This window comes from Muscardinus avellanarius (genome assembly GCF_963383645.1).
Source record: "Muscardinus avellanarius genome assembly, chromosome: 1".
NCBI lineage: Eukaryota > Metazoa > Chordata > Mammalia > Rodentia > Gliridae > Muscardinus > Muscardinus avellanarius.
Window position 1 is genome coordinate 62,514,151 of NC_137786.1, and position 22,275 is coordinate 62,536,425.

The window sequence follows — 22,275 nt, forward strand, 5'->3', positions numbered from 1 at the left end:
GCCCGGCTTAGTAATTTACTTTAAAGTAATCTGAAAATGCATACTGTTATCATACTGTTAGTATGCATACTGTTAGTCATACTGTTAGTAGCAACATCACTGAAACAGACCTGCACTTTGCAACCTATAACATTCCAGTGTGACTCACCTTCATTTCTCCTTCTTCCACAACCAACTGCCAATTGGCATCTCCGCCTACATCCTGTAGTGAGTAAGTCATATGGTTCTGCACCATCTCTTCAACCTTGAAAAGAAAAATAAAGCCATAAAAACCTGCATCTAATAGTTCTAATTCCTAAAGCAGCATGTATTCATTTTACTGAGGTTTAAAAATGTTACTCTTAGAAAGCTGGGATTAGTCAGTATGTTTTACATAGTGCTGAAGAGTTTAGTCCACATTCCAGATATCCGGTTAATGACAGGATGAAGTGATGCAGGGGAGGAAGATGCTTCACTCAAGTGATAGAGGTTGGCCTAATGTGCTCAAGTGACCAAAATAAAAAATTTCTGGGAAAATAAAATTGCATCCTTTATTATGAAATACACAAATGATGTTGTAAAGCATAAAATCATGAAACACTAAGGGTGAAAGGAGCACAAAGAAATCATCTAGTCCAGTGTTCCTATATTAAACGGTATGTAGAGATGTCAGGCAGCATGCTATATATCAAAGATTTCCCCACAAAGAGGTGACAAAACTTTCCTTTCACTAATAAACTTCTTTTATCATCCAACTAAAAAATAAATAAATCACCTTTTGATTCCAATTTCAGTTTTCTTTTAGGAACAATACTAATAATACTCTTTTGCAAGCATTTATATTAATCACCTTTTAGTTTATTCTTTCAAAATGTCTAACTTTTTCTTCTTTCTTTCCTTCCCTCCTCCTCTTCCTTTCTTTTCTTTTTTTCCCCCTGTGGTACTGAGGACTGAATCCAGGGGTAGTCTGTCACTATATATACTATTATACACTATATCCAAAGTCCTTATATCATTAAAATTTCTTTACTGAAGTTTAAATGCAACTTTAGCTCCTAATTATCATCACAGATTACCCTTATACATTGTGTGTATGTAGAAGGGTACTAGGGATTGAACCCAGAGAAATGAGGTTCTACCTGTGAGCTACACCTCCAGCTCTTTTTATTTTGAAACAGGATCTTGATAAGTTGCTGAGGTTGGCTTTGAACGTCATCTTTCTGTCTCTAGTCTCCCAAGTACTGAATATATACTTCACACTTCCTGGGATCCTCAATCACCTTTATTATCAAGATTTCAGGAGAGTATTTTTTTTTTTTTTGCAAAGTCTCCCAGTTTGAAACAGAGTGAAGTCATAGAAACACAGTGACAATGAAATAATCTTATGCAATAAATGCATTGAAGGTCAAAAAAGAGTTGGGAAATATATATTATTATACTTCTATTTAAAAATTTATTCTGAAGCTTATTTTATATAAAGTCGTTCATTAGGGATAATGAACAAGAAACTAGTTTATACATATAAATAAATATATTCATGACTTTTGAGGCAGAAACTCTTTGGTCATTAAAGTAGACATGTCATTTAAAAATTTTTTTTTTCTTTTTTTGCAGTACTGAGAATTGAACCCAGGGGCATTGTACCTCCAATCTACACCCATTGTCCTATTTTTTATTCTTTATTATGAAACAGAGTCTCACTGAGTTGCAAAAGGCCTCACTTAGTAGCTGAGGCTGATCACAAACCTGCAATTCTCCTTTGTCAGCCTCCCAAGTGCTGGGATTACAAGTGTGTCCACCAGGCCTGGCTCAGTTTTTGAGAGCTGGGGCATGGTGGTGAAAATGGTTAATGGTAAGAATCTACAATGTATTTTTGTACTAAATAAACACTAACATTTTATTCCTTTAATCATAGTTCTTAAGACAATGTGACACTGGGTTTCAAATTTGAGAAATTTTAAAATTTAAATTTAAATTGGTACTGGGATTGAACATAGGGATGCTCTACTTCTGAGCTATATTTCCACTCTTTTATTATTTATTTTGAAAAAAGGGTGTTGCAAAGTTGCTTAGGCTAGCCTCAAAACTCTGAATCTCCTGTTTCAGCCTCCCAAATACTATGTGATTATAGGCATATATCACCATGTCTGGCATGTGTCACAACTTTGAAATCTGCTTTGAGAAGGTAAAGGTGATTAATGCAGGATTCCAAGTTTGTCTTCTCTATGTCTTTCTTCTTCCCTCTCCCAACTCTCCCCCTCTCATTTATCAGATTACCAAGAGGAAGAATAATGCAAGTTAAACTTAATAGGCATAAATAGAGCAATCACACTAGTTTTACCTTGATTTGTCTGTCATACTGTGATTGGAAGAAATTTTTAAGTCTTTAAATCTCAAGATCTTAAAAATCTTTATATCTTAATATATAGTTTTAGGTGAGAAACTAGATGAATTAGGAACATCTGTGCTTATTATAGAAGCAGAGGCAGAAAGAAATGCTTTCCAGAAAAACTCTAAATAGTTTACTTGTATGGCAAAAACACAAGATTTTATTCTGTTAAAACAAAGTGGTCAGCTAAAAAAAAAAAATTAGTGGCATTTGGCTCTTTTGCCACAAACCAAGTAGGTGATTGTGTTTTGATTTGGGAGATTATTCTGAATTAGGTAGTTCAAATATTTGAGAAATTAGGTATTTCTATTTGTGTTCTGGTCCCAAAGACAGCCGATTCCACTACTATAAGTTCATAGGTGTTAAAACAAGTTAAATAATGTAGATAAAGCACATTTACATTGTCTTTCTAGATTTCAAAAATAATATTTCTGCAACAGCTGCCAGTGTTCTAAAATAGTTTTAATCTTTTGTTTAATTCTTTGATATGAGAGGTTGATAAAGTTAAACAAAGAAATAAAATGTATTCGTTGCTATGCTCCTAGGAAATTAAAGAAAGTATTACATTACTGTGGCAACCCCATGGGGTCTTCATTCATTATGTTATCTTCCTTAAGGTAATAGATTAAGAAGGAGGTAATATACATGCCGGGCGTGGTGGCGCACGCTTGTAATTCCTGTGCTTGGGAGGCGGAGACAGGAGGATCGTGCAGGTTCAAAGCCAGCCACACTGGTTTAAGAGACCCTGTTTCCAAAAACCCCAATACCACCCCCCCAAAAAAGAGGTAATACATGTAAAATCTCACTAAAATGGGTTTTATGTTCACTACAATAAAATATAAAGTAAATGACATTATGAGCAGTGAGTTGGGCATATGTGATCACACTGCCACTTCAGATCCAACCTAATGATCTGCTCAGTTTACTGTATAGTTATGACTGTCAAAAAGATGTGAAAAACAAGGAGCCATTATGTTTTAATGATAAAAATAAATACAAGCCATGTTTACTATTAGGCTCAAAACTTAATATTCCAGGGAATATTGTTACCAGTAACACCTGCTAGCACTCTAAATAAATAACTGGATCAAAACCATTGAAGCAGTTGAATAGTGTCCCCAAGTTTTAATTGGGCTGCGTGTGATTTCAGAAATCATGCCCTTGATTTTTCTGAACCAAGAGCTGAAAACAAACCCACATACGTAGAATCTTAATATCCAGGGACATTGAAAAAAATGGATATAAAACACATTTAAGAGGGGCTATTGCTCTAATTCTAACCTTTTCTCCCACTTCTCATTTAAATCATTCTGTATGAAGCCTTTTGGGAAGCTACTAAATTGGATTTTTCTAACAGTATTAACACATGAATTTGAAAAGAATATTGCCTTTTGATAATACAAACAAAAGCCTAGCTCAGATCTCTTTCTTTTACCCATGTAAAAGGAATACAATTATGCTGATTGTTACACAGTCACAAAGCCTTAGGGGGGCTTGTTGGATAGAATAATTTATTAATAACCAATTAAGAGTGCACTGTTAACCCAGAAGAAAAATAGCCAAGAACAGGAATAGCCAATTCACTGAAGAAATCCAATAGCTCAGAACCAAAAATATTAACTATATTCAATCAGATTGGCAAAAATTAACTGAAATATAATATTCAGTATCAGTATAGCAAAATACTGGCCTGAGAATGTGACTGGTTCAATTTTTTAATTAACAGTTCAGAAAAAAGAATAAAAACAACTTAAGAATGCTCATGGTCTTTGTCCCCACAATTTCATTTCCAGGAATATTTTCAAAGTAAATAATTGAGTAAGCGGGTAAATATTTGCGTATATACAAGTACATGCAACATATATACAAATATAAATAACAATATATACAAAGATGTATATATAAGCATACTGCATGGGCAAGGATGCTCACCATAGAGAAAAACTAAAACAAAACAAAAAAAATCCCCTAAATGCTTCGTATTAGGTGGGTAGGTGAATCCAGCATGCATATTGATAGTATAAACATAGAGACCTATGTTAACTAGTGGGAAGATGAACCCAAACAAGTTTAAAAAAAAGCTTACACAACAATTTAGATAGAATTATTTACTTTGATAGAAAAAGGTAATGTTTGTTTGTTTTGGTGGTACTGGGGATGGAACCCAGGGGCCTTCTACCTCCAGGCTACACTCCCAGTCCTATTTTATATTTTATTTGGAAACAGTCTCTTAAGCCAGCAAAGCTGGCTTCAAACCTGTATGATCCTCCTGTCTCAGCCTCCCAAGCGTGGAAATTACAGGCATACGCCACCACTCCCAGCTAAAAGGTAATGTTAAGGTACATGTATTTATCAAAATGAACTTCAACTGTTAAAATATATATATATATATATTCTTTTAATGCGGTGCTTGGGAGGAAACCCCTGACTACATGGTAGGCAGGCACCCTACCACTGAGTTACATGCACACACCCCCCCTTTTTTTTTTGGTGGTACTGGGGTTCCTGGAAGCCCTTCTACCTCCGGGCTACACTCCCAGACCTATTTTAACATTTTTATTTGGAAACAGGGTCTCCTAAGCCAGCGCGCTGGCTTCGAACCTGCGTGATCCTCCTGTCTCTGCCTCCCAAGCCCGGGGATTACTAGCGTGCGCCACCACGCCCGGCTGACACACCCCCTTTTTAAATTTTGTGACTCTTCCTAAGTTACCCAGGCTGGCTGCAAATGTGCAAACCTCCTGTGTTAGCCGGGAGGCATGTGACACCATGCCCAGCTCTAGCTTTTTATTTTTTTATATACATGATAAACAAAAAAAGTTAAGTGATTTATTATTTTAATTACTCTACTTTTCTGGTATATGTGGTACTAGGGATTGAACCTAGGGCCATTCTTCCTCTGAGCTATACCCCTATTCTTTAATTTTTGTTTTTGAAAGAGGGTCTTGCTAGGTTGCCAAGTGTCACGTTAGCTAAGGCTGGCCTCAAACCTGTGATCCTCCTACCTTAGCCTTCCAAGTGCTAGGATTATAGGTGTGTCAGCACAGCCAGTAATCACTCTACTTTTTAATTCTTCTAAAATAAGAATGTATTATTTTATAATAAACAAAGGGAGGGGTGAAATAATTACCATGCTAGTGTATTGCTATGGAAACAGAGTAGGAAAGAGCTTTATATAGAACTATTTTCTGCAATGATGCTCATGCCAAAATAACCTGCTTATCGTTTGGTTTTTTTCCTTTTCAACAAAGGATAATTATCCCCTCTTTGATTTATGATTTTTTTGTGCTACTGAGGATTGAAGCCAGGGGCTTTCTAACTCTGAACTACATTCCCAGCCCTATTTTATTTTCTATTTTGTAAAACAGCCTCTCTATGTTGCTACAAGTTTTGCTAAGTTGCTGAAGCTAATCTTGAATCTGCAATCCTTCTGTCTTAGCCTCCCAAGTACATGTGCCGCTGTGTCTGGCTGAGGAAACATCTTTAAATGGTAAATGTACTCTGCAAAAATATATGACCCAAAAGATCCATTTATAAATCTAAGTTCTTTCTACTTTCTGGACACCTGAAATTATTTTCCAGTTTTGACTATAGACATATTTCAAGACCCGCAGTCCTTTATAATATCAAAATTTCTCAGTTTTGAAACAACTCAATTCCTATTATCTGTCCATCAAGATTCCTGTGTTGATACTTTAAGTTCCATATACATGCACATATTTTATTTGAAGTTATTTTGAGGGTCTCTTAGTTCTGTGTTTCCTTATCCTGCCCAATTAGGCCTATAAATATCACTTCAAAAGGACAAAACAGTAATGAGCCAATACTTATGTAGACAGCAAAGCCAAATTATCAGGGGTTAAAAGATTTCTATGTGAGCCGGGCGTGGTGGCGCATGCTTGTCATCCCAGCATTCGGGAGGCTGAGACAGGAGGATCGCAGTTCGCGGACAGCCTCAGCTACTTAGTGAGGCCCTCTGCAACTCAGTGAGACCCTGTCTCAAAATAAAGAATAAAAAATAGGGCAGGGGGTGTAGCTCGGAAGGTGAATGCCCCTGGGTTCCATCCCCAGACCCGCAAAAAAAAAAAAAAAAAAAAAAAAAAAAAATGACTTCTATGTTAGAAATGATTAAAAAAAAAAAAACTACTAGATAAAATATCTATGTCTATCCAGACTTTTAAAAGCTGTTGGAGCAAGTATGAATTGATTATAATATATCTTTAAATAATATCGGGCAGTATATGTGTGCACATGCCCATGCATGTCCATGCTAGAGATTAAACCCAGGGCAAGGCAAGTGCTCTACCATACCACTGGGCTACACTCCCATCCCAATGGCAAATTATTAAAAGTGATGACAAAATACAACAAAGTTTGAATGGAAAGATAGGAGAAGAGGAAGGCTGACCTTGATTAATGAGGGTCTACATCTGAACATGTGTAAAATTATGAATAAGACATGGTTAACCTGGACAACCATTGGTGGGAGGGGGGAAGGGAAAATGGGGGCAGGGGGAGAGGGCACCAAATATAGTTTAAATTTATACTATTTATGTTCAATAAAAAATTGTTAAAAAATAAAAAAATAAAAATCTCTACTCATTAAAAAAAAAAAAAGTGATGACAAAGCCCCATGTGGTAGGACATACCTGTAATACCAGCAATTTGGGAGGCTGAGGTAGGAGGATCCCAAGTTGAAGGCCAGCCCTGACAACTTAGTGAGAACTTCTCTCAAAATTTAGAAAAATAAAAAGGGCTAGAAATGTAGCTCAGTGGTAGAAAAACCATGGTTTCTATTCCTAGTACACACACACACACACACACACACACACACACACACAGACACACACACCAAACTTTGACTTCATTTTTAATTATTAAGATATTACAAGCTGGGCGTGGTGACACAAACTTGTAATCCCAGTACTTGGGAGGCGGAGACAGGAGGATTGCAGGTTTATTTATAGCCAGCCTGAGCTACTTAGTGAGGCTCTCCACAACTTAGTGAGACCCTGTTTCAAAATAAAGAATAAAAAATAGGGCTGGGGGTATAATTTGGAGGCAAAATGTCTCTGAGTTTAATCCCCGGTACCACACACACATAAAAAATACCTGTATAGTATAAAAGAATGTTTTAAAAGTAAATAGCTTTACAACTTCTTATTTTGCTTAATATATGTCTCTTCTAGATGTGAAAACTGTAAAATGTACCAAACTCAATTTAAACATTAGTGTAATTTCACACTGGGTTGAAATAGAAGAGTTCCAGATAACCCAATGTTGCATTTTCAAGTGTTATTATACAGAATCAACTAGCTAGATACTTCGATAAATATAAAGGCAGTACAATATTCTCTGAAATAAGCAATCTTTTTTTTTTTTTAACATTATTGGGGACGGAACCCAGGCAAGTTCTACCTCTGAGCTGCACGCCTAGCCCTAGTTTTTATTCTTTATTTTGAAACTGGGTCTCACTGAGTTGCAGAGGGCCTAAGTAGCTGAGGCTGGCTGCACACTGCTATCCTCTGGTCTCAGCCTCTGTAATGCTAGGATTACAAGTGTGTGCCACCATGCCCGCCATGAAATAAGCAATCTTAACAACTTGGAATTCTTCATTCTAAAGGTGTTCCTGAACATAAAATATAGTTTAACCAACAATGCAAAGCTCATTTGCTAAGGACATAAATGCTTTTAGCAAGGATAATAAATACTTAAAGCCATCAGCATTATTTGCTTATTATCTCTTTTGGTATATAAAACTAAAATAATCAATGTTAAAACAGGACTGGAAATTTGGGTGTGGCATATGCCTGTACTCTCAGTACTTGGGAGGCTGAGACAGGAGGATCACAGATTTGAGGACAGCCTCGGTAACTTAGCAAGGCTCCCAGCAACTTAGTGAAATGCTTTTTCAAAGCAAAAAATAAAATAAGGCTGGGGTATAGCTCAGAGGTAGGATGCTCCTGGGTTCAATCCCCAGTACCAAAAACAAAACCCAAACAAACAAAAACAGGACTTAATCACACACATCATATATTAGAAAAAAAAAATCTACCAGCAAAATTAACTTCTCTCTCTAGCCAGGTATAGTGGCACACACTTAAAATCCCATTACTTGATAGGAGGATTGGATCACAGGTTTGCACCATCCGCAACAATTTAGTGACATCTCACAAATTTGGTAGTTCCTCTTTCAACATAAAAAATAAAATGGGTCTGGGGTGTAGCTCAGAGGTTGAATGCCCCTGAGTTCAACTTCAGTACTACAAAAAAAAAAAAAAAAAAAAAAAAAAAAAAACCAAACCAAAACAAAACAAAAAAAACCAAAACAACAAACCTCAAAACCTCAAAGAAACAAACTCTCAATGTATGTTACATAAAAATATGTAAAGAAGTAAACAAAAATACCTATCCTAATAAAGAAAAACCAAAAAACAACACCTAATGCTGACACACAAAATAATTCCTCTAGTAGTAATTCAATTTTATTTTGAGGGTAGACTGTATACCCAGCTTCCTGACTTCTATGCCTAAATCCTTAGTGATGGTAAATAAACTTAAAACAATTTCTATAAATTTTGCATACATAGGAATATTAATTTATAATATCCACAGACAATATGTAGAAAGAATATACAATCTACTCAAGCTTAGTATTATAAGGGTAATGAGACAAATATTAAAAAATTATTTCCTTGATGAACATAGTAGGAAAAACTTTAAATTAGATTAAAAGTGAAACTGTTAAAAATCTACTCTGATGCTACAATATATTCTACAGGTCATGGCTATGCAAGCTGTTGAATCCTGTTTGAAGAAACAGATATTACATGACATATAAAAACCAGGTAATTTTAGTTTCAATTGAACTTGAAACTCTTGAGTATTTCCTATAAAACAAATTTCTCAGCTACTCACAGCAGAAGATACAAAGTAAAGGGCACATGCAAGCCTGATAGAAGAATTACTTAGCAGATAAAGGCCTTTTTTAATGCTTATTGTTTAAAATTAAAAATCAAAACAAGTGGCCTAACCAAAAGGTTTCTAGGAACTGGGCAAGCAGGCTGAAATATAGCACAGAAAGACTCAAGTCCGTTCTATACATTCATACAGTACCTGGGAGCTGAATCTGTGAACATCGTCAGAGGCACTGACTAGATCAATGGAAGACATGGAGGAAGAGCGACTATAGGGCTACCAGAGACAGACAAAGAAAAAACCAAGTAATCAGAACAAAGGCACAACAGAGCATTCAGTACCAACTTCCAAACACAAGATAAAGAAAGAGAAAACAAAGCACTATATGAAACAAGCACAGCAGCAAGTGCTGACTTCATGCACCTATTATGTATTATGTTCCAAAACCATTCCAAAAAGAATGTAGTGCTTCCAATAATACCGAATAACACCACTTAACCCTACAGAAGAGAGATTTAATATAATCTTATACTTCTGCTTAACTATTTTGGACCAACTACTCCCTATCTACTGACCCCACTTTTTCCTCCTTTAAAAAAAATCCTGTTAGGACCAAAATTTTTTAACTGTTTTGGAGAATGAATATAGAATACAACAAACTACAAAAAAAACCCCCAAAACAAAACAAAAAACCAACATTACTACTTAAATTCATGAGAAAGGGAGAAAATTTATACTATAAGACAGTTCTATATCAACAGTGAGGAATAAGGTATACTTTCATTAAACTCTGACATTGTCTTACCTTTTGGACAAATCTATGAGTCCCCACAGAAGAAAAGGCATCTCCAGATGGCAAGGATGTAGGCCAGTGCAACCTGACCTTTTCACTCTGTGACTAAACAAATCATATAATGTTAAGATGAGATGGTTTTAAAGTGTGCCTGCAGATTAAGAAAGGATACTATAACCTGGAACTACCAACATTTAATTAGTAAGCAGTGGAACTACTAACATTTAATTAGGAAAACTATTTGAATAATAAAATCCAAAGACATGTCTTGCTTGCTTAATCCTAACATTTCAAATAATCCCAACATTTAAAGCCAGGCGTGGTGGCGCACGCTTGAAATCCAGCATTCGCGAGGCTGAGACTGGAGGATCGCGGTTCGTGGACAGCCTCAGCTATTTAGTGAGGCCCTCTGCAACTCAGTGAGACCTGGTTTCAAAATAAAGAATAAAAAATAGGGCAGGGGGCAGGGGGTGTAGCTCGGAGGTCGAATGCCCCTGGGTTCCACCCCCAGACCCGCAAAAAAAACAAACAAAACAAAACAAGAAAAAAACCCAAAAAACAAATATCCTCATTTAGTCTCTTTTTTCTGACTGTATAAATATTATAATAGATAAGGATAAGTTCTTTTATTTGGCTCCTACTCAGCACCCTCATCCAACTACCTGCATAGCATCATTTATCATCAATCTTAAAACTGCTGCCAGTTTTCTTCTATTCAAACTCTGGACAAATCATTCCAATCACTTTGCTTTGTCAGGGGCCTGCAGGTCTGGCCAATGGCTTGTGTGTCAATAGAATCAACATCATATTTGTTTCAGTTGTTTCTAAGATCATATATATGTCTCTGCCTCCTTTCCACGAAGGTATATTTGCTTTCACCCCATCATTTTACTCCTGGTTAAAGTGACACTTGATCTCCTTTATCCTCGTCAGCTTGCTTAGTTTCTTCTCACTTATTCAACAGTTAATTAAAAATAATGTACCAAAAACTGTGCTGTATTGTGTGTGTGCTCATCTTCTAATTTTACAGAAGACAGCTTGTAACTTCTATTCAATCTGAATAAACTATTAATATCTCATTTCTCACTACCAATTTATTTCATTTATCTTTCCCTATGTTAACAAATAATGTAAACTTAAAAATGTGTCATATAAGTGTCATTTGGAGAATATCTTGGCAGTGACTGTTTTGTTAAAAATTCTGTACAATATACTCTGAGTACAAAGAGGAAAATTATCTGAACCTATGGAATTGATTTCATGGATTTCTAAGGTTTACTACTCTATTGCATTATATTGTAATTATATTGTATTATATCATAATTATTTTTGTCATAGTGGTGTACCTGACCAGTAGGCAAAGAAAATCAGGGTCTGTTCCATGAATGCTTTATAGAGCACCTGCCAGCATGTCAAGGGCTGAATGAAATACATGAGAGCCCCTCTTTCTAAAGCATACAGAAATTTTCACTGAGCCTTTCAAACCTACCTCAACCATTGTATTGATATTTACTAGAATAGCACTTTAGAGCCAGAAGGGATGTTTTGAATTATTTTATCTAGCTCCTTTTTCACATATTAGGAGAAAAAGACCCAGAGAATTAAATTTATAGACACAAAAGTAGTCAGTGGTAAAAATCAAGACTAAAATTCAGGTGTCTTAATTATATGATTTACTATTCTTCCCCAAAGCATATTCTAGAGAAAAAACAAAATGCACAAAAGACAAAGTAAATGCAACAAAAAAATGATATTCAGGTAGTATTTTAGGTTTCCAAAACACAATGATGCTACTTCAGAAAATATTTTAGGTGTTCAAAGGTAGAGACCTTTAAGAACTGAAAATTCTCACTCTTATTGTTATGTTACATCTTTTGGGTGTAAAAAAAAAAGCACTAAGTTTTACACATTAATGTGACATAAACTTTTCGTCACTGATTTTATAAGAAATAAGCATAAAAAGAATATAGGTGATTTACTTTAGGTGATGTACTCTTTGCTACTTAGCCCAGCAAATGGGCATAGTTGCCACAGCTGCCTTAGTAATAACAGGGAATGAATAAGCCAACATTTCTAAGCAAGTTCATGTAAAACTATTACACACATGATTATTTGCAAGATAATATATAGCATGGTTTATTCATGCTTGCCCAATAAAGAGGCAATTTGTACTATACTATATAAAAATATAGATCGAGGGGGCTGGGGATGGGAGAAGATAATAAAAATTCATCCTTAAGCACCATCTAGTGGTAGAATATGATAACTGCATTGCCATAGAATTACAAGAACAAGAAACCAATTTGTGTGTGTGTGTGTGTGTGTGTGTGTGTGTGTGTGTGTGTGTGTGTGTGTGTGTGGTACTAGGGATTGAGGACAGAAGCATCTTAAGTCTGAGCTACACCCCTAGCCCTACTGTATTCTTTTTACTTCGAAAGAAGGTCTCACTGTGTTGCAGAGGCTGCCCATGAACCTGCGATCCTCCTGTCTCAGCCTCTGAAGTACTGGGATCACAGGCATACACCATGGTGCTAAGTTGATGAGGCTGGCCGCGAACCTGCGATCCTCCCAAGTACTGGGATTAGAGGTATGTACCTCAGCAAAGTTGCTGAGGCTGTCCACAAACTTGCGATCCTTCTTTCTCAGCCTCCCAAATACTAGGATTACAAACATATACCATGGTGCCAGGCTCTAATCTTGAAACTAGAGTTAAAGGATCTTAAAAATGCTTTCCTTCAAATTCTGAAGAAGTAATTTAATCATGGTAATAAAATAGATAGTGAAGGTAGAATGGCAAAAAAGGAATTCATAATAAAAACTGAATGAAACAAACATAAAAAACCTTAAATTTTAGGTATTCTTTCTCTTGAATTCATATGATATTTGGTGAAGAGAAATTCAAAGAACCTTTTACTCAGACTAAATATATGCTTGATTTAATAATGACTAAAGAATGATTAAAGTTGAACACTAAAAGGAGAATAGGCAAAACATTTCCAAATAGGTTAATGTGAATTATGCATACTTCCTTTAAACAGATATTGGGCTTCATTCTATTATTTGGAAATTAATAAGGAAACTGACAAAGATTCTTCTACATTTATGACTCACTATAGACAGTTAATTTTTTAGGTAATTAAGTTCACCATTTTCAAGTCCTATTAATATGAAATATACATCAAAGAATGCCTTTAGTGTTTTAATGAATTTCAGCTTAGAATTTTTAATGATAGATATACCTGTTCTTCTATTTTATCTTGTCTGTCAAGAGCAGCTTCAACAGCATCAAAGAACTCTTCTTCATTAATCAGACTGTTTGGGCCTTCCTATTCAAATACACAGGGAGAGACGCATTTCATTTAAGGAAGCAGAAAATACTGGTAACTCTGGTATTAACTCTAGAATAAAGCTGAAAATTACTGAGCACATATGTATGAATGAATATGTGTATGAGGTAATACTATCACAAAGATGAGTAATATATGCCATGTATGTATGTATGTAAACTCATTTGACTACTATAATTAAGTCAACACTCATGTATTTGCAGTATATTGGTTTACACTGTTTAGGGCAATAATCTGGAGCAGGAGTTGGTGAACTATGGCCAATTGGCCAAATCTAATCTGTTGTAACTTTTATATGGCCTGTGAACTAAAATTTCAATTTTAAAAGGTTGGTATGGTAGGAATTAATTGAAATTAAGATTCTAATTCCAAAAAAACAAAGTTTCAGAGAAAAAAAATCATATGCATATGTTTATGTATTATTCACAGTTGCTTTTGTGCTAGAGTAGCAGAGCTGAGTACTTGAAAAAGATAATCAACAGAACTGCTGAAGGACAAAAATTCAAGAAGGATCTTCCTAAGGGAGGCTACTGTTTCATGGAAAAGGAAAAGCTGAGCCAGGCACTGTGGTACACACCTAAGAGAGCTTTAAACTAATAATATGAAGATGTCCTCATGTGAAAGTTTCAATTTAGCTGCAGGATGTCTAAAAGCTACTTTTCTACTTCTACACTAATCTGCAGATATGAGAACCCAATCTTGGATTCTTCCATTTTCCCTCATTAAATAACCACACTTTTTTTAGGGGGTGGTGGTGGTATTGGGGTTCCTGGAAACCCTTCTACCTCCGGGCTACACTACCAGACCTATTTTATACTTTTATTTGAAGACAGGGTCTCTTAAGCCAGTGTGGCTGGCTTCGAACCTGCATGATCCTGTCTCCGCCTCCCAAGCGCGGGGATTACAAGCATGTGCCACCACGCCCGGCATAACCACACTTTTCAATTCTACTTTTCAAATAGCTCATCTGTCAATGTCTCTCTATTCTTCCTGCCTCTAATTAAATTTATCTATCTTCAATTCTCATTTGTATTAGTGGAAAAAGTCTCAAAACCTCTGGTCACAACTGTCATATCTAACCCTTTTTTCTCACTGCAGAAAGCAAAAATGATTTCTTTTATATTTATTTATTTATTTGGTACTGTGAATGAAACCCAGGGGCCTTCTACCTGTGGGCTACACTCCCAGACCAGCTTAATTAATAAATTAATTAATTAATTATATGCGGTACTGGGAATGGAATCCAGGGGAATTCTACCTCCGAACTACACCCGCAGCCGTATTTTTTATTCTTTATTTTGAAACAAGTTCTCACTGAATTGCAAAGGACCTCATTAAGTAGCTGAGGCTATCTGTGAACCACCACCCTCCTGTCTCAGTCTCCCAACTGCTGGGATTACAGGCATGTATTACCATGCCCGGCCTCACAGACCTATTTTATATTTTATTTGGAAACAGGGTCTCACTAAACTTGCTGAGAGCCTCACTAAGTAGCTGAGGTCAGCTTCGAACCTGTGACCCTCCTATCTCAATCTCCCAAGTACTGGGATTACAAGTGTGCACCACCATACCCACATAATAATAATAATAATAATAATAATAATAATAATAATAATAGTAATTATTATTATTATTATTATTATTATTATTATTAGCAGTACGTGGGATGGAAGCTAGGGATATTCTACCATCAAGTTATACCCCCAGTCTTATTTTTTTATTTTGAAACAAGGTCTCACTAAGTTGTGGAGGGCCTAAGTATCTGAAGTTGTCCAAGTATCTGAAGTTGTCCATGATCCTCCTGTCTCAGCCTACCAAGTACTTAGATTACAAGCATGTGCCACCATGCCAGGCTAAGAATGATTTCTTAAATAGTAAATCTGAATGTCCCCCTTTCCCCATGATACTAGGGATTCAGGTCAGAGGCATTCTGTTTCTAAGCAATACCCCAAACCCTATTTTACTCTTTTTTTAAAAAAAATTAATTAATTAATTAATTAAGCGATATTAGAGATAGAACCCAGGGGCATTCTACCTCCGAGCTATACTCCCAGCCCCATTTTTTATCTTTATTTTGAAACTGGTCCTCACTGAATTGCAAAGGACCTCACTATCTGCGAACTGTGATCCTCCAGTCTCAGCCACCCAAATGCTGGGATTACAAGTGTACCACAACACTTGGCTATATTTTACTTTTTATTTGAAATAGAGTCTCACTAAATTGCAGAGGGCCTCACTAATTTGTAGAGGCTAGGCATAAATCTGTGATCCTCCTGTCTCAGTCTTCCATAAAAACTTCACTTTCTTGCTGAAAAGCCACTGTTTCAGGAATGGAACTGATTTTTTTTTTTTTTTTTCTGCTAGGGTTGAACTCAGGGGCATTCTACTTTTGAGCTACATCCTCATTTCTTTTTTTTTTTTCCCTTAAAATGTCTAAGTTGCTAAAGCTCGCTTTGAACCTGTGATTCTCCGTTTCAGCCTCCCGAGTATGGGGATTACAGGTATGGGCCAGCACCTCTGCTTAGTTCTTGAAGACCTTTCTAGCCAGTTTCTTACTGCTCACTCTCCTCAATATGTAGAGGTAACACCCTTCATAGGAAAGTACTTTCAGTTCTCCTAAGGCAAATGCTCTAAACCTACAAATGTTGTCTTCCTTCTCATCCCCCAGAGCAAACAATCTTTGGAAGATATTCCACTGGCTAATAAGGGTTTTATTCATTTTTAAGGTTTTAGCTAAAAGGACATTTTTTTTGGAGGCCATCCCTATCTCAATACCTTCTTTAATTAAAAGTGCTATCATAGATTATTACAAAAGATGTCTATTAATCAGTCTTTCTCACTCTATAAGCAGGTTGGGCTTTAAGCAGGATCTCTGTCTGCCTTGTTCCTTGCTACACCTTACATACCTAGCCCCGTGTCTTACATTAAGTCTTACGGAACAGGTTTAGGCTTTAAAGATATAGCCGGGCGTGGTGGTGCATGCTTGTAATCCCTGTGCTTGGGAGGCGGAGACAGAAGGATCATGCAGGTTCGAAGCCAGCAGCGCTGGCTTAAGAGACCCTGTTTCCAAATAAAAATATAACATAGGTCTGGGAGTATAGCCCGGAAGTAGAAGGGCTTCCAGGAACCCCAGTACCACCAAAAAAAAAAAAAAAAAAAAAGGATATATCTGAGGCTACAGATGACAGAAGCATTTAAAATTTGTTGGCTAATCAGATGATGAAAATCTGACAATAATCAAAATAAAGGAATATCAATAAAGAGGCTTATAAAATTTTAGTGTGTGTGTATGGAGATTTCATCAATAGTTTAGCAAACAAAAGAGAAAATAAGTTGATTTTAGACATTTTTAAATGTCTAAATTTATTACAATAACTCATGTGCTGTTATGAATAAGATTTTACAGCTGGATGTGTTGGCTCACGCTTGTAATTCAGTACATGAGAGGCTGAGACAAGAGGATCCAGGTTCTCAACCAGCCTCAGCTACTTAGTGAGGCCCTCCTCAACTTATGTGAGACCCTGTTTCAAAAATAAAAAAATCGAACTAGGGGTGTAGCTCAGAGGTAGACTGCCCTGGGTTCAACCCTAACCACCACCACCACACACACACACACACAACACACACACACACACACACACACACAAATCACAGTATAGTATGGGCTAAATTCTCTCTCTGCAAAGTACTCAGCTTTTTCCTCCAAATGTTGCTTTTATTTAAGAAAAAAATCAGTTAAGTGAGTAACCTTAAAAACAATCATTATCGGACTTCTGGGAAGATGGCGACCAAGAAAAGCGGGGCTTTAGAGCTAACAACCAATCTCCATTACCACAAAATCAGCGCCTTTCATAGCCAGAAAACACCATCACCAGAGAAACAAAAAAATCACCAGGCTCCAGAGAGAAAGAGGACTGACAACAGAGCTCAGAGCCACAGAGGAGATACACTGGCCTCACGCCCGAGGACGCGGCAGCAGCGCCATACTGCCAGCGGCAGCGGCGAATTCACCAGACGGCCACAGCAAGCCGAGGTGAGCCGCTGCAGAACAGCCAGGCGGGATCTTTCGGCGCAGGGAGCATCTAAAGCTCCCAGTGGCTGAGCTCAGCACACGCTGCAGGGACTCAGAGTGGAACTCAAAACCAGAGAAGAAAAATTACACCAGCCTCACGGCCGAGGGCGTGGCAACGGCACCATATTGCCACCGGCGGCAGCAGCAGTGAATTCACCGAGTCCAGTACAGCTACATCTACGTACTCAAGAACAGTGAGTCAAATTGCGGGCCACAGAGGAGAAATCCCAGTACTGTACTCCCTGGGACTTGACCCAGTGGGGGAGGGGCGGTGGCAGAGATATCACACCATAGGAGAACGTGCAACCTGGCACCCCCCACAGTCTAAAGCAGCCTCTATCGACTCCCTGGGTCGGAGACTCTGTGATACAACCCAGTAAAGGAGTAGTGGGGTCTGAGATACCACAACTCAAGATCCAGAGCACCTTAAGTGAAGTCATAGTGACCCAAGGGAAGAACCCAGAGAAGGCACAAACTTCCGAAATCATGGGAAAGAGGAATAACACTGGAGCAATGAATGCCCACAACCCCACAACATCAGAACCCAATAAAACAGAAAATCAGAGATTTCTAGAAGATCAAATCAGGAAAATAACTGTAGAAATAATAGAGGTGCTTCGAAAAGAACTCAGAGAGAGCCAAAAAGAGATAAAGGATGCAATTAATGAAGTAAAGGCCTCAATTCAAAGCACGAACAACCGATTAGACCACATGGAGAACAGAATCTCGCTCTTAGAAGATGATCATTCCAAAAATGAACGCATAGTTTCTAATCTAGAAAAAAATATCCGACAGCAGGAATCTGATATTGAAGAAATATGGGCCCATTTTAAGAGAGCTAACCTAAGAATAATTGGAATAGAGGAGGGAAAAGAAAGTGAAACCAAAGGGATCAACAATCTCTTCAAGGAAGTAATAGCAGAAAATTTTCCAAACATAGAGCAAGAGGTTGATACACAGGTCCAGGAAACTTATAGAACTCCCTTTAGACAGGATCGGAGAAGAGGATCCCCACGCCACATAATTGTCAAAATGACCAATGTGGAAGCCAAGCAGAGAATCTTAAAGGCAACAAAAACAAAGGACCAAGTGACATTCAGAGGCAAACCAATTAGAATCACTCCAGACTTCCCAAACCAAGTCATGAGAGCCAGAAGGGCTTGGAGTAACATATTCCAAACTCTGAAAGAAAACAACTTCCAGCCAAAAATTCCTACCCAGCAAAACTTTCTATCAAATTAGATGGAGAAATAAGAAGCTTCCATGACAAACAGAAACTGAAGGAATTTATGTCTTCAAAACCAGAGCTAGAGAAAATACTCAGAGATTAACTACAAAGAAGAAATAGGTAACACACACCAGAACCAGAGAAGCAAGATTTTCCATCCAACAGACAACTAAGATTGGTTATCTGTGGAGATTCATTATTTATGTTAGTCTTTTACCTATCTCTAAATGGTATTGTTTGCCTTTATTGTTGTTAATTTTTAGGATTTTTAGTTGGAATATTAATATACCTTCAGATATAGCATTTGGAAATATTTTATCCCATTCTATTAGTAACTGTTAACTCTGTTTACATTGTCTTTGGATATACAATATTTTTTTATTTTTTAGGGAGTTTGTATACTATTCTGTTGCCTGTGCCATAGAAATCATATCCAAGAAATCACTGCCAATTTCAATGTTTTGAGGTTTTATGACCCAGATTTTCTTCTAAAAGTTTATAGTCTTAAGATTTATATTTAGGTCTTTTATCTATTTTGAGTTAATATTTGTATATGGGATTAGGTAAGGGTCCAATTTTATTCTTTTCCATGTAAGTATTATTTTTCAACAATATTTAGTTAAAAGATTATTATTTCCACCACCAAATGTTCGTGGAAACCTTGTCAAAAATAACTTGACAATATATGGAAGAATTTATCTCTAGGCTTTTATTTAACTCCAATGGTTTATATATCTGCCTTTAGAATAGTACTACACTGTTTTAATTATTGTAGCTTTATATGGTTTGAAATCAGAAAATATATATCTTCTAGCTTTGTTCTTTTTCAAGATCTTTGTGGGTACCTAGAGTCCATATTCCATATTAGGATAGATTTTTTTCTGAAAAATAAATATATAAATATATGATAGTTTCACCTAAAAAAAAAATAGAAAAAAAATATTCTCTGGTAAGAAAGAAAGCAAAAAGAAATATTGAAATGTTATCTTTAAGTCATCAAAAGCTTGGTATCAGACAAATGAAACTGTTATGTGAAATTATCATTTTTAATTTTGGATAAATTGCTATAATACTAGATGTCAACCACTAAGCCAAGCATGGGAAGGAGGGATGGGGAGAGAATGGGGTGGGGATCGGGTGGGGGCTGACTGGGCGCTGTGTGAATGTATGTCTACAAAAGTTTGTATCCCACTATGATGTATGAATACAGTGCACCAATAAAAAAAAAAAAAAGGATCATTATCACAGCGGAGATGAAAACTTCATATAAAGTGGACAGTCTATGTTAACCCATTTTGTCTTATCATCCCAGATGTAGAATGGTAACCTATGAAAACTTAAATACTGTATATAGTGTATAAAAAAAAGAATACAATTATATAATTATATTAATATCAATTAATTATATATATACATTCTAGATTGTGACTTACAACTTATTTTAATGCACCTATGTCAGCTTCATTGAAAAACCTGAAAACTTGTGACTTAATGGCCTAACCATTATAAGCAATAAAAAGTACCTATTTCAGAGAAAGCATGACAGTATTAATATTAATATATATTAATATATTTAATTAATACTGAGAAACAAATTATATATTTAGAATATTATTAAAAGGTTGGGAAAGTATTATTTAAACTCAATCATTTTGTGGTAGATAGGGCTTATGTCTTCCTTTTATAAGACCAAAATACAAATTTGTACTTCATAATCTGGTCCTCCAAAGTGGGATTTTTTCTTAAGTTCTGTCATTGCATTTTTGTATCCTTCCTCTGTTCTTCTTCTCTTCTCCATTTCCTATTAAAAAAAAAAAAAGAAAAATTTATAATCTGAAGTGTGCATTTTAATTACAACAAAGTCTTTTAGATAGAGTTTCTTTGTATTTTCCCCCCCAGTACTAGAGGTTGAACTCAGGGTCTTGCATGTACTAGACAAGTACTCTAACACTAAGCCACATCCCCAGTTTCATCTGCATTCTAATGAAATTTTATAATTCAATAAAAAATAGCTCCACTCCTGTGAAAAATAAGAGAATTATTCCTCCCAAGTAAACAGTTTTCTCGGCAATATATATACACATACACACAAACATATATATAGGTATAGTAAGTAATATATGTATATATATATTGGTACTGGGAAATTAACCCAGGGGCATTCTACCTCCGAATTACACCCCTGCACCTTTTATTTTTTTATTTTGAAACATGGCCACTGAAGGTCTTTCTAAGTTGCTGAGGCTAGATTTGAACCTGTGATCATCCTGTCTCAGTGTCTCAAGTATTGGGATTATAGGCATGTGCCACCTTGCTTGGCTCATATAACTTTTTTACAGCATATTTTTATAATTGTTCTATTTTATTATTTTTATTAATCTCTTACTGTACTTATTAATTAAACTTTACCATAGGTGTGTATGTACAGAAAAAAACCAGCATGTATAGGGTTTGTTGATCCAAGGTTTCAGGAATACATAAGCGGTCCTGGAAGATTTACCACACAGATAAGGGATAACATATTGCTAATCAATATGCATCCCCCCCCTTTTTTTGTGGTGCTAGAGATTGACCCAAGGCTTTTAGCCTGCTAGGCAAGGGCTCTTCTACTGAGCTACACCTGCTACAGCCCTAGCCAATGTATGTTACTATCACCCGCACTTGGGAATTCTGAATAGTTCTCTTCTAAAATTTGAAAACCTTCTTAAACACAAAGTTCTATTCAAATCTTATGGCCATTTTGCCAGTACATCAGATGACACTGCTTTATTTAGTCTTGCTTGAATTGTAAGACCTTTAACCAATGCAAACAATAGAACTTTCTGGTAAATGATGACATTCTGCTGAATATCTAGCCTGGTAGCCAGAGCTAAGATATCAGAATGGAGCAAAATCCCTCTAAATCTTAATTTTCTACAAGTTTTTGGACCCAATTCCTTCTTGTATTGAAATGGTGGTACTAGACTACAACTGTACTTTCTAAGGCATGTAACATTTTTTTTTTCTTTTTGTACTATTGAACCCAGGGGTGTTGTCTCTGAGCTATACCCCGTGATCCTTTTTATATTTTGAGTTTCACTAAAGTTATGGCACACTAATATCAAATGTATAATCCTCCTGTCTTGGCCTCCCAGGTACTAAGATTATAAATGTGTACCACTACACCCAGCATAAACCTAAATTTTACTATTTTACTAAAGTTGAGTTATAAGCAGAAGTTTTATGACCACTAAGCAAATTCAGCAAACCATACTTCCTACTAAAAACAAGGGGTTAATAATACTATCAGTGTCACTGAGTAAACAAAGGTGGGAAAATGGGGACACAGGGCATGTTTTCAAACATAATGTATGTTAAGCAATATCACATTGACTTCAGAAAAATACACAGCTATGAATGTAATAGCAAATATTTAACTGTATAAACTAGTGTTTAAGTAAGTTCATATAACTTAAATATAATTTCATGTGTCAAATATTAAATAAGTAATGTTCAGTGGTTTACCACTTCCATTCCAAAGCATTACTAATCTCAACACAAGTATTTTTCTAT

General features: G+C 36.2%; 1 protein-coding gene across 3 annotated transcripts in view; it reads right to left on the reverse strand.

Moving 5' to 3' along the window:
• CERT1 (ceramide transporter 1) overlaps positions 1–22,275 on the reverse strand; it is a gene marked incomplete at both ends in the record, with an annotated part of 117,243 nt that overhangs the window by 22,726 nt on the left and 72,242 nt on the right. For 2 of the 3 annotated variants that reach the window (XM_080698201.1, XM_080698202.1), the window contains 4 exons: positions 149–244; positions 10,089–10,181; positions 13,316–13,402; positions 20,432–20,524. In XM_080698201.1, coding sequence (XP_080554327.1) covers positions 149–244; positions 10,089–10,181; positions 13,316–13,402; positions 20,432–20,524 — 369 coding nt within the window. Of the gene's footprint in view, positions 1–148; positions 245–9,481; positions 9,560–10,088; positions 10,182–13,315; positions 13,403–20,431; positions 20,525–22,275 lie in introns of all 3 variants that reach the window. The other variant, XM_080698203.1, reaches the window with a different exon arrangement.